We start from the raw sequence: 13,470 nt of genomic DNA, 5'->3' as shown, positions 1-13,470 counted from the left end.
ATGCTTAGAAAATATCAAATGCACATACAACTTACATCACAGGTACAAGGCATTACATAATCTACTGCCAGTTTTATAATGTACAGTCAGTTTTATAATGTACTGCCCGTTTGGTGGTGGACATCAAACTTTTTGAAGGGTAAAAACTTGTACAACTTAGACTCATTCATTATGTACAATTTCGACCAAAGGACACAAGATGTGAAAGGTACTCAATGCTTAGAAAATATCAAATGCACATACAACTTACATTACAGGTTCTAGGCATTACATAATCTACTGCCAGTTATCTAATGTACAGTCAGTTTTATAATGTACTGCCCGTTTGGTGGTGGACATCAAACTTTTTGAAGGGTAAAAACTTGTACAACTTAGACTCATTCATTATGTACAATTTCGACCAAAGGACACAAGATGTGAAAGGTACTCAATGCTTAGAAAATATCAAATGCACATACAACTTACATTACAGGTACAAGGCATTACATAATCTACTGCCAGTTTTATAATGTACAGTCAGTTTTACAATGTACTGCCCGTTTGGTGGTGGACATCAAACTTTTTGAAGGGTAAAAACTTGTACAACTTAGACTCATTCATTATGTACAATTTCGACCAAAGGACACAAGATGTGAAAGGTTAGAAACTATCAAATGCACATACAACATACGGTACAGGTACAAGGCATTACATAATCTACTGACAGTTTTATAACATACTGAAAGTTTTACAATGTTCTGTTTCGTAAACAAAACAGTTTACTATAAAGAAATACATGTACTGCAAACCATGAAATGTATTCTACATACAACAGTAGACAACAAAAATAAACTTACATTTCAAAAGGAAGTGCTAACAAAATACTGGACACTTGAAGAAGTGCTAAACAAAATCATCCACATGAGTGCTAACCCATCACTATATTGGTTCGTTACAAGATGCACGATTATGGGTCGTCAGTTGATTACATCTGCCACACACCCTCTGTCTTTTGGGAAAATACCCGGCACTTTCAATTCGAGTGGTACGAGGTCTACCCGGACGTCGCTTTGTGAGAGGAGGAAGAATCATCGTGTCTGGGTCATATGATTTAGGCTCATCAAACGTAGGTACAGGCTTAACGGGATGACTGTACGTCTTACAATAGGCTTCGGTAGTGAAATTGGAATCAAAAAATGAAGAGGCATCGCCACCGTTCATTTTTATACACAGAATCGCATGCTCACATGGTATGCCTTCTACTTGCCACTTGCGACAAGTGCAGGTCCGTAGCGCCAAATCAACTGAATGGGAGGGCATAGACAATACCTCGTATTGAGCTTCACCGGACTGGACGCACGTCCAACTACAAGCCACTTTGTAACGCAGTTGCATTTCTTTATCTACCTTCGGGCATAAGAAAGTAGACCAACTAGATGACTCAACTCGCCTCTCGTTCATCATATTCATGATCTTCATTCGCAGCATATCGAGCATGACTGTTATTGGCATAACTCTCTCGTCTCGGATCCATGAATTGAAGGACTCAGACAAGGAAGAGCAAATTAAACCGTACCTTTTCCCTGGAAAGAAGGCATCTGCCCAATGAACAGGGTCGACTGAGTTCAAAAAAGCTTCAGCTCCAGCCCCACCCATTACACAAATCTCCCCAGTGTATTTGCTAAAGTCTGAGGCAGTAAGTGCACGAGCTGCTTTGAACATCAATGACTGGAAATAATCTGACTTCTTGGCACCATTTCTAACTCGTAAATTCAAGTTGTTCCGCAAATGCCACACGCAGTAGGAGTGGTTGGCCGATGGGAATACATTCCGAACACCATTTAATATACCGTTATGCCTATCAGACATAAAAGTAAGTGATTCACCAATATCTATACAATTCTTCAAGTTCCCAAAAAACCAGAGCCAGTTCTCATCGTTTTCGACATCAACTACAGCATAGGCAAGAATGAAAAAACCTGCGTACAACACAATGATTAAGTATAAACATTACTGTTTCCTGTAAATGTAAGCATGTTACGGGAACTAACAAATGAACAGATAACTGTTTGGTTTTCTGACAATAACAAAATGTACGGGGAACAGTTTCAAGAGAAATAGAATAATTACCGTCGTTTCCATTCTTCGCAACTGCAGCAAGAATACATCCATTATACTTTGTTTTAGCAAACGTACCATCAACGAATATCAGAGGTCTACAATGCTTGTAACCTTCTATGCATGCTCCAAGAGCAATGAAAATTCTTACAAAACGATGCGACTCTTCATCAACTTCCAGATCGATATGACTGTTAGGATTAGATCTTGACAGAGCATCAACATACCAGGACAGTTTAGCATAGGAATCAGCTTCATCACCAAATCCTATACAAATTGCCGCATTTCGAGCATGATATGAGTAGTAGTAACTCAGTTTAATACCATAATCTTTTTTGAAGGAACTAACAATATCCCTTGTGCTCTTGGTAGGGTTCTCTCTAATGTCTTCTGCAATCAATAAACTAACAGCTTCAGTCGATAGTCGAGGTTTGCGTACACCAGTGATGAAGTCTTCACAGGTGTGAACGGGGTTATAGGCTTTCAGGATAAACATAGATCTCGACTTAAGAGGAGCAACCGCGTGTATTTTCCACTTGCATTTTGTACTTTTGCAAACACAGGTGACACGATCGCGGTCATTCTTCACAAACACATAATTGTAACCGTGTTTGATTGAGTATCGACTGAGAGCCTGGCGAAATGCAATCACACCGCCAGGAAATTCTTGACCCTCATGGGTGAATACTTCAGGCCAACTCTCAGACCGGAGAGGTTCTCTTCTGACAAGAGCAGTGGAACCATCACCATGGTTAGAAGGCGGGGGTAAGAAGAAATCACTGGACGACCTACAAAAATACACAAAGTTTAAAACCAGGAACAGAAAAACTAACCTTACATTTAATTGTGAACCAGACATTTTACAACTCCCAGTCAAAAAAGGTATAACACACAAAGTACTGTACCGATTCAACTCTTGTGGAATCATTGAAGTGTATGATCGAGGCACAATTGACGAATTAGGCATGACAAAACCACATTCCAACCTGCGTAAGTTAAACAAATATATAAATAGGAATAGGGAACTGAATAATGTACCGTCAACTATCATACGACAAAGGAACCAACGAACGGATCAGGAACTTAAATTGGTACAGTATACTTGACCAATAAAATTGAAAATATAAGGAATGAAAATGTACCGATTCATTGCTTCTGTACTCATTGAGGGTGATGATCTTGACAAATTTGAAGCATTCGAAGGGAAGAATTCAAGTTCAAACCTGAATAATTACAGGAATAAGGTGAAGAGGTGAAGGAACATGTACAGAGGTGAAGGACACATGTACAGAAAACTGACCAAGTACAACACACCTTGTATAACTACGTAGGAACTACAACATGTACAACCAACTATAAAGCACAACGGGAATTACATACTGACTTATAAATATACCTATTCATTAAGGGTGGTGATCTTGAAGTACTTGATGGGTAGGGACTGCAGAATTCACGATCTGCTTCACGAATGGAATCTTCATTTGACTGGGACGCCATTTCTTCTCTATTCATTCTGCATAAGAGAATGTCGGGAACTTTAGAATGTTCTGTCAACTATCCAAACACGAGGGAACTAACTAACGGATAAGGAACGTAAAAATGTACAGTGTAGTTGAACAATAAAAACGATAGTATAAGGAATGAAAATATACCGATTCATTAAGGGTGGTGATCTTGAGATACTTGCTGGGTGGAGACTGAAGAATTGACGTTCTGGTTCACGAATGGACTCTTCATTTGACTGAGACGACATTTCTTCTCTGATCATTCTGCATAAGAGAAGGTCGGGAACTTCAGAATGTTCTGTAAACTATATAAAGCCGAGGAAACGGGATAACGGATAAGGAACGTAAAAATGTACAGTATAGTTGAACAATAAAAACGAAAGTATAAGGAATGAAAATATACCGATTCATTAAGGGTGGTGATCTTGAGATACTTGATGGGTGGAGACTGAAGAATTGACGTTCTGGTTCACGATGGTTTTGTTCATTTGACTGAGACGACATATCTTCTCTGTTCATTCTGCATAAGAGAAGGTCGGGAACTTCATAATGTTCTGTAAACTATCCCAAGCCGAGGGAACGGGCTAACGGATAAGGAACGTAAAAATGTAAAGTATAGTTGAACAATAAAAACGAAAGTATAAGGAATGAAAATATACCGATTCATTAAGGGTGGTGATCTTGAGATACTTGATGGGTGGAGACTGAAGAATTGACGTTCTGGTTCACGAATGGACTCTTCATTTGACTGAGACGACATTTCTTCTCTGTTCATTCTGCATAAGAGAAGGTCGGGAACTGTAGAATGTTCTGTAAACTATGTAAAGCCGAGGGAACGGGCTAACGGATATGAAACGTAAAAATGTACAGTATAGTTGAACAATAAAAACGAAAGTATAAGGAATGAAAATATACCGACTCAAAGTTGACGCGTTAAGATTAGAGATATGCAATCCAACCTGCAAAAATTAACTAAACGAAAGTAGAGACATATTGCAAAACGGGAACTGAACAATGTACGGTAAGCTTGGCCACTGTAGAGAAACATGTACAGAAAACTGACCAAGAACAAACACTATATAACTAAGTAGAAACTACAAAATGTACAACCAACTATAAATATACAGATTCATTAAGGGTGATGTCTTGAAGTAATGGATTGCTGGGGAATGAACTAGTGTTACATTAAATCATTAGTTTCGAAGGAGTTGTTCAAAGGATCCTAAAATTCATCATTTTGGTGACCTCTGTTGGAAGTACATCCATCATCTTGAAATTATTTCATTCAATGCAAGTAGATGAGTTTAAATGTTTTTGTTTTTGTTTAAGGAGTATTCATGGCAGAAACATGAAAGGGACAGTCAAGCAAAACAAATATGAATGAAATGTAGTGTCTAACTGTTTGTCTTTAAAGAGCAGTGGACCAAAAGAAACATTAAATGATAACATTGAAGGCTAAAAGATGATATTTAAGAACATAAAAATGATAACATTAAATGATACCATTCAAGGCTAGAAGATGACTTTAAATGCTTCTGTTTTTGTTTTTGTTTTTGTTTTTATTTTTGTTTTTGTTTGGGTTTAGGGAGTATTCATGGCAGAATATGAGTGAGGCAAAACACTAGAGTTCCCTTCAAGCCAGGAAGATGATGAACATTAAAATCACTAACCTGATGTGGAAGAACAGAAACAGTTGGTCTTTCAAAAGATGATGAGCTTCTGTCTATAAATAGAGGTAGAAACATTTGAATAGATTTTGAGCGGGACTGAAATTTTCAACCCAAAAATTTGGGTGAAAATTGCGCCATTAAAGGAGAGATAACAGAGGATAGAGAGAGAAAAAAGAAAATAAAGGAGAGATTTGGGCGGGAAGATAAGGAAGGAAATCAGATTGGAGAGGGAAGGAAATAAATTTGGAGATATTTTCTCCTCATTTAATGATCCGGATTAGACAAATTCGGCTCATTAATTGCCGTGTCAATCAGCCATTAAGGCAGGTAAGGGAGAAGCAGGCAGGGGCAAAAAGGGAAGGAATAACCCTTAGAAACAGGAACTGCCAGGCTAATCTGACATTTTGGACCCTAAACGCAATTTGGAAATGGGCAGGGGCGGAAGCTAATTTACCGGGCTACTTTTGGTCCTCTCCCTCAAAAATCCTTAAACAAATCCTATTCTTTTTCCCTCCACCTTGCAATCCTTCGTATTCTTCTTCCACCGGCTAGCTGTGAATCTTCTTCTTCACCATCAGTTCGTCTATCCTTCCCTTTCATCTCAAGTCTCCATGAGTCATGACTAATAGTGCTTCATCTCCAAGTCGGAAATTCCATTGCAAATTCAGTGCTCATACCTTCATCTATTTTGTAAGACTGCTCCAGGTTCAAGAGGCATTTTCAGTGTCGAAAAATGTTTGAAGAATTCCAGGAATTTTGTCTTTGTATGTCACTGACAATTCCACCTTTTCAAATTTAGGTTCTTGATGAAATTCATTAAGTTTTCATGCTTCAGTACCGTCCTTAGAGCTTAGTGCTTTATCAGCAACGATGAACTCTTATATGGTTAAGATGGAGTATAGTGTCTTTCGTCCGTGCTTCAAACAATTTATTTTAAGCTAAAAACCTGATGTGGGCTTTAGAAATGGGATTATTGGTTTTTCGGTATTTTATCATCTTCTTACTCCGATTTGACATCTATACACTGTTTCTATCGTATCTTTCTATTTTTTTATATCGTTTTTATCTCTTTTTTGTATTTTTGCAGGTTTATGAGTAGTAAGCAACTTCTGGTGAAGTCAACCTAAAATTTGTTTTAGGTTCAGTTTTCATGATACGATTGAAGTTGCACACATTGATGTTATTTGTCAAAATCTCCCTGAGATGTAATATAACTTTTACGGCTCCTTCAACACAAATGGATACTGAAAATCATTTTTACAATTTGGTTTGATGTTGTTTTGCATTTACTTTTTAAAGAATGTACTATTGATTAATTTTCATTTAGATCTTGTATTGTTGTCATTTCTTATATAATCTCTTGTAGTGTTCGACAAAACTAACCGTCCCCTGGCTATGGGCACGAGTTTTACCTAGTCAAAAATAAAATATAAAGACTATTTATCTTTAGTTTTTGAGTTTGATGACCACAAATTTAACAATGAATTCATGTATCGTAACAAATAACAAATAATATATGATTTTACGTTGTTAGGTGTTTCTGAAATTTCATCAATTAAATAATCTACTATCATATTAACCTATACCGCTCCAAATAGTTTTTTTTATGAGATCCCCTCAAAATAGTTGGTGCAGCTCAATGGAACTCTCTAATTTCATAAGTTTTTTTTGTGTAAGAAGGTACACAAGCACCACAAAAATTACAGTCAAACTAAAAAAAAAAAAGAGTCGCCCACCGTGGGGCTCGAACCCACGACCACAAGGTTAAGAGCCTTGCGCTCTACCAACTGAGCTAGACGGGCTGGTGGTATTTTTGACGGCATATGTCTATATGTACGTATACTGTTTGAGTCCTTGTGCGCTTGACCAATTACTCAAAAGTCAAAACTCTCATGTCCACCAAACTCTCGGGTCCAAAAACCAAACCCTTCCGATTGGTTTGTGGATAGGGCCCAAAAGTCGGCTGAACCAATATACAACCTCATCTATTACATGCCTTATTTCTAGTTAATTAGGTTATCATCTATTTGAAGATTGTTTTGTAAAAGAACCCTAGGCAAAGCAAATCCCAGACTGTCATGCTGTGGCATTGTTTGTTCTGTGGCTTCCTCTTGTTTTTTTTTTTTTTTTTTCACCCAATGTACATATTTGCATCATTGCACGTTCTTCATTCCGTCGTGTCGTTCTTTATGTTGTCGTGATAGTTATAATTATATAGTTTTATCGTAACGGCCTCTTCAATGTATCAGTAGAATGAATACCTGATAAAATTTTAGTTCAACCTTTGTGAACGATAATGACTTTGGTGTTCTTTTTTTGTAAATCTAACTCGCTTGACTCAATCAAACGAAAAATCACTCAAAGGATCAGACATCACGAATTAGTCAAATCCAAGAAAACTGATTGGAGGCAATTCAGACTTCGAGTCAGATGTCTGCTCTGACTTGGGAAAGAAAAAGCACTTCATGTTTCTGAAACAGAAAGCCGAAAAAACAACAATAAAAATTAAAAAGTATAAAACAAGAGAGCACCCATAATATAACTATGCAGAGTTGTTGTAATTCAAGTCTTTATATAGGTGAAATATTTGAAGTAAATCATACAAGTAAATCAATCACAGAGACACCTCGTACGAATAAGATCATACCAGAGAACTTCAGGATCAAACTCGCCGGAGATGTTATGTTAAAACCTGTTCACTTCTTCAATACACTGCAAAACACCAAATGAAAGCTTTCTCTGAGTATATTGTTACGACAAAACATGTTATTTGTCAAAACTAGTAGTACTGCTGAAATAGGAATAGCCAGATAAGTGATACGACGTGAGATTAACCACCATTTAACAACATAAAAGGATATCTAAAACACTGGTCAAGGCCCAGACCTCTAACTCATTTTCCTGATTATTCAATTCAAGCTAAAAATAGAAAGAGATGAATTTAAGTAAAGCTTTAATTAGGTTAATACTCCAACTTAATGAAAATGAAGTAACTAAGCACATACTTTAACGAATTGAATGTTTTAAGAGCGAGTTCTACTATTTTGAAATGCCAAATAAAAGTTTGAAGAACCCGATTCCCCACTGGGCCCCGGGGAATCAACCAACACCAAAAAGTTGGTAAATCTAAATGTTCCAAAAGAGGCACTAAATATTGTCAAATGTTTAAAAAATTAAACATCGATTGTTTTATGTCATAGTTTACAATTGACAATCTTTATACATATAAACTAAACCTAGAGGCTAGAGGTAAGGTTTTCCCTTCATTTCCTACTCTTAACTCAAAATAGTACTAAGCACACAACAACACCTACAAAGAAGAGAAACTAACAAATGACGACCATATGAATATGATGAGTGGACAAGTTTATAGATTCTTTTTAAGGATCTTCGAACTAATTACGGTGAGTATCTCTAGGCTACTAAAGAGAGTGCTGGAGGAGAAGACACTTACTTGTACAAGTAGGCAGCAATTCCCAGGATTACACACAAGAGAATAATATCAATACAGAAGTTCCTGCTAGATCTCAGCTGAAACCAATGACACCAAGCTCAGTAACCTTTCAAAATCATTATCAGAGACGGACTGAGTTGAAAACTACCCACAATACATACCTGGGTAACAGTGTGCTTCAGTCTGACATTGGTATTCTTAAGGTCAGCATTAGCTCGGTCCACCTATAATGAGATCAAATTGATTTTAAACAAGGTACCATAAGCGTATCCTAGTGTTATATTTCCCTATTAAATTTGCAATAAAAAGAGGAAGTCAATTAATAAATTTATCACCTTATCGTCGATCTCATCAGCCAAAGGCACTTGCCTGTCCAATTCCTGCACACGTTACCAATGTGTGACTTTATTTCCATAATTCATTGAGTATTCATAAGATGCAAGAAACTGACCTCGTTCATGTCGTGAGCCATATTTTTGAGTGTGTCCAACCCTTCAGCGATAACATCAAGACCTTGATCCTGCATATGCCTAATCGTTAGATGGTACACACATTCTTAGAAAACAATGAGGAAGCAGGGCCAAGACTTCCTCACAACATAGAGTTAACAAGAACAAAATGGATAGCAGCATAGTACTTGCCTGTCTCAATTTTCGCATTTCATATTCTTGCTTAAACTTACTCGATTCTTCTGTTTGTTGGAAGAATTCACTATCAAATCGTCCATCTGTAAGAGGTAGTGCAGAAGTAAACCTTAACTATTAGCAGCTGACAACAGAATGCTAACCTTTCTTTCTATCGGCTAAACAATTCATTAAAAAGGAAATACCTATTACCTACATGAAATAAATCGATCTAAATAGCAATATAAACCAACAAAGAATTGCTAACGGGTTACAGAAGTAACGAACAACATTTTGAATCATAAAACTGCTCGAAAAGAATGTGGACTCGGAAAATGGGAACTCAATTAGTTAACACCGATTACCTGATGTTGAGTCAAACTTGATTTCTTGACGAGAACCTGAAGCTGCCCAACCGCCAGTTCGTTTTGCAGCACTTGCAGTCCCGTCTGGTATAGCTTGAATTCTCTCCGACATCCCCAAAACCAAGTCATTACGGGTCGCAAGTTCTTCTTTTGAGATCCCCTTGACCTGCGATTGTCATGAATAATTATATGAAACTACATAACCTAGAATTACGCCACCTTACTATAATACGAATGATCATAGGACATAAAGTGAACAACAAAAATATACTTCTAAAACAGAAATGAAATTTTCCGAACCACATTTATGAACTTTGATTCAACAAACAATGTACTCCTACTAGGCCCCAACTACAAATGGTGTGATTTTAGACAACATAAATATAGGTATGGTCCTTTATAAGTCCAACTATGTATAAAAAAAACAATTGAGGACATACAATTACAAATCCCCTCCATGTATACAAGCTGAATTAGGACTCTATGACACATTCAACAAAACCCTAATCGATAATTCGAACAAACAATAGAATGCAATTAAAAATCAAGAGAGAGAGTTGACCTTCTTAAGCGCTAATCTTTGCAATTTCGGGACTTCCTCGAGCAATCGAGCTTTTGTTCGGCGTATCTCAGCATTAATGGCAACCGCAGCAGCCCTATTTTTCTCATTCGAAGCATCTTCTGCTTTCTGTGTTTTAACAATCGAATCAGATATTGACGAACACGATAAAGAGGAAACTAGAGAGAGAGAGAAAGAAATCGACGAAATTGAACCTGGAGGGCCGTTTCAATTTCAGTTTCGACGGCGGCGAAGAGACGAGCGAAGGCATCGTCGCCGGAGACGTTGAGATCCTTTTGCTTGTCGATATCATACTTATCGTATTTCTTGCAGATCGAATCGACTCGAGTAAGAATGTCGATCACGCTCATCTTCAGTTAGAGAGAGAAAGAAAGACTCTTCCGATCGGTTCTAGTGTTCTTTTTCTTTCCCTTAGATCTCGTATTCGGAGCCGGAGGGGACGAAATAATAATTTGGAAAGAGTACCAGCCTTGCCGTGGTTTAGAGGTTTAAGTCCTTATTACTATTTGGAATTATAACTACATCCTTACACTTAATTAAATTAGAGAGGCCTCCTTGGACCATCACGGTTATAACGAATAGGTTATTTTGCGAAAGGTCGTATATAAGTACCAGTTTTTGCGAAAGAGGCATGACTGTTTTTTGAAGTGGTCGTAGACTAGTATTGACCGATAAGTAAGTGTTAAATTTAACTTAACGTCACATGAACAATTACAATCGTTACATAGATGTAAATGCATTACCCCAAGTGAATCCAGTGGACAATATTCCTCCACATGGATGGTTAATAGCTATTGATCAACCTTATGCCCTCACTTTTGTTTTGCAGGAAAAGAGGCTCTTCAATTCATCTTTTTTTTTCCTTTTTTCCACCTTTGATTTTTTCCGAAAATTGAAAGAGGTGTTTCCGATTGAGTTTTACAAAGAGATGTCATAATTTTCCACCTTTGCGATTTTAGTGTCAAGATCGTATAAAGTTTACTTAAATGTAACAATATATTTTTAAGTAATGGAGTTAGAACTAATGGTGTTAAAATTTACTGGTTAGAACTTAACTAGTCAAAACTAGTCCACGACCCCTTTGCAAAATAATAAAAGGTCATGCTCCTTTTGCAAAACCTAGTACTTATGTACGACCCTTTCGCAAATTAACCCTAATGAATATAAAGAATTCCCTACTTTCAATCTTAGTTTCCATTGTACTCTGGTTCAATCTTTTCTTTTCCATCTCATCTATCTTTTCTTTCTTAATTTGAAGAGGTGGATGTTCTCAATCTCATATAGGAAACAATTTAATTGTAGTCTCAGATCCTTACTAGTTTATAAGTGACGATCATTTATATTTTGTACCATCTGAGGTTCCTTGATTACATTTTTGTGTTGTAGTGACATGTTGATTGCAATTTCAGCGATCATTTTCTTTTCCTATGTGTAATTTGTTGTCTTCATTAGTGAGCTAAATACTGATCAACATTGACTAGTCAAGAAGTTAACTGATTGATTTTGGGCGACATGTGCAAGAATCCTGAGTACGCACAAGCGAGACTTCGGCAGAACTAACAGGAGGGTGGACCACGAAAAGTCCGTCCAGCAAAGCCTTGGAACACGAGGTAGGCACGAATTTTCTAGGAACCTTGAACTCTGTCACGACTTCAAGGCCAGCAAATGGGGAGACCCGAGTTAGCTCTACAACCTGAGCCCTAGAACGACAGGTTTGCAGAAGTGAGGTCCACACTCTGATCACTGGTTTACCTAAGAGAAATGTAGGATATGCGGTGAGCCAGATAGCACCGATTATTTGTTGCCATATCGAGAGGATACGATCAAATGCCATGATCTCAAAAGATTCCATTAACGACACTGCCACGTAACCTTCTTTAAGTCGGTAATTTACCACCATCATGCAAACCTGTTTAAATAACAAATATTTGGCCTAAAAAGGAATTTGATTCTTAAGCTTTGATTTCTCATTTAACTTTTAACCTAGAAAACTGAACTGATTTGAGCATCATAATAGTGTTTCTGCAGGTATTCCGGCATCCAGTCATTGACAGCAAAGAGGAACAATTGAATAAACAAGTACAAAGAAGATTTAGCTGTCAGACGAGCTAGGACGTGCGTGGAGACTATCAATGTAATTGTCATCAGTTATACTCGTACATATGGTTACAATCAATTTTGTGATAAAAGGTATGCTTCCGGGAGAAATTATTCATGAACTTTCAGGGCCAGTCCTGAGATTTCGGAGGCCCGAAGCGAGTTTTAAAAATGGGCCCATACGCGTTTTACAAGGAAAAAAATTTCTATATCAGAACTTTATGTGTCTTCTTTGCACATAATGTGAGGTTTAAATATGAAACTTGTGTTCATAACTAACTTGCACTCAGTTGAACGATCTGGTTGAGTTACTCGAAAATCAACACGGGTTAGGGGAGAGCCCTCGTCGGTCTATGAACGACCTTACAATTACGCAGTGAATTCGGAATTCGGCTAATCTGTATATTGTTTAATATTTTTTTAAACCGAAAAAATATATATTAGAAAATTATTCTCCGAGAAAAGAGTTTCAACCTTTTTTTTAATGTTTATGGGATAGTGTTGATTGTGGTTTGATTGTGATTGTGGCGTTGGAGGTTTTATAATGGCGGTAGTTGTGAGGTATAATAATGGTAGTAGTCATGGTTGTGATGGTGGTGGTAGTGGAGCTACAGTGGTAGAGGTTTAGTGATTGAGGTGGTGGAGAAAGTTTAGTAATCGTCGTGGTAGTAGAAGTGTCAACCAAAGTATTTTTTACAAAATGTACGGTTAAATGGTGGTGGAGATGGTGGAGATAGTGGTAGAGGTTTAGTAACCGTGGTTGTAGTAGTGAAGGTACAATGTGGAGGTTTAGTAGTTGTGGTGGTGGTAGAAGTCAACTAAAGTAGAAAAAAATACAATTAATAAGGAAAAAATGTTTATGCTAGAGATCGAACGTGGGTCGTTTGGACTCCTTAACATGTTTCCTACCACTTGAGCTAATGTTATTTCCTTTTGTTTTTTGATCATTGTTTGTATAAATATGCAAAAAATCGAGGCCCCTTTGATTCTCAATTTTTTGGCTTTCGTGAGGCCCCTTGGCCCTGGGGGCCCGAAGCGAGGCTTTGCTCGCTTGCCCCTCAGGGCCGGCCCTGTGAACT

General features: G+C 37.5%; 1 protein-coding gene and 1 non-coding gene across 3 annotated transcripts; both read right to left on the bottom strand.

Annotated features, from left to right (window-relative positions):
- Nucleotides 1-7,001: 7,001 nt before the first annotated feature.
- TRNAK-CUU (transfer RNA lysine (anticodon CUU)) lies at nt 7,002-7,074 on the bottom strand. Its single transcript has one exon. It is a non-coding gene; the product is annotated as a tRNA-Lys (tRNA).
- Nucleotides 7,075-7,780: 706 nt separating this feature from the next.
- On the bottom strand, nt 7,781-10,807 carry LOC147550111 (syntaxin-71-like). 2 transcript variants are annotated; one of them, XM_086669143.1, is made up of 9 exons: nt 10,489-10,807; nt 10,277-10,402; nt 9,715-9,880; nt 9,368-9,453; nt 9,178-9,246; nt 9,062-9,106; nt 8,888-8,950; nt 8,727-8,803; nt 7,781-7,984 (listed from the first exon to the last, which is right to left on the bottom strand). In XM_086669143.1, exons 1-9 carry the CDS (start codon nt 10,642-10,644, stop codon nt 7,969-7,971), a joined length of 804 nt encoding a protein of 267 aa, XP_086525269.1. In that variant the 5' UTR covers nt 10,645-10,807; the 3' UTR covers nt 7,781-7,968. The 2 variants fall into 2 exon arrangements, with proteins under 2 accessions (XP_086525269.1, XP_086525270.1); XM_086669144.1 differs by lacking the exon at nt 7,781-7,984 and having other exon boundaries at nt 8,723-8,803; nt 10,489-10,762.
- Nucleotides 10,808-13,470: the final 2,663 nt, after the last annotated feature.

This window comes from Eschscholzia californica, unplaced genomic scaffold, assembly GCF_041429995.1.
Source record: "Eschscholzia californica isolate CP2 unplaced genomic scaffold, dmEscCali1.0.p SCAF_3, whole genome shotgun sequence".
Taxonomy (NCBI): Eukaryota; Viridiplantae; Streptophyta; class Magnoliopsida; order Ranunculales; family Papaveraceae; genus Eschscholzia; species Eschscholzia californica.
Note: the sequence above shows the minus strand (reverse complement) of the source record. Positions and strands in the feature narration are given on the sequence as shown.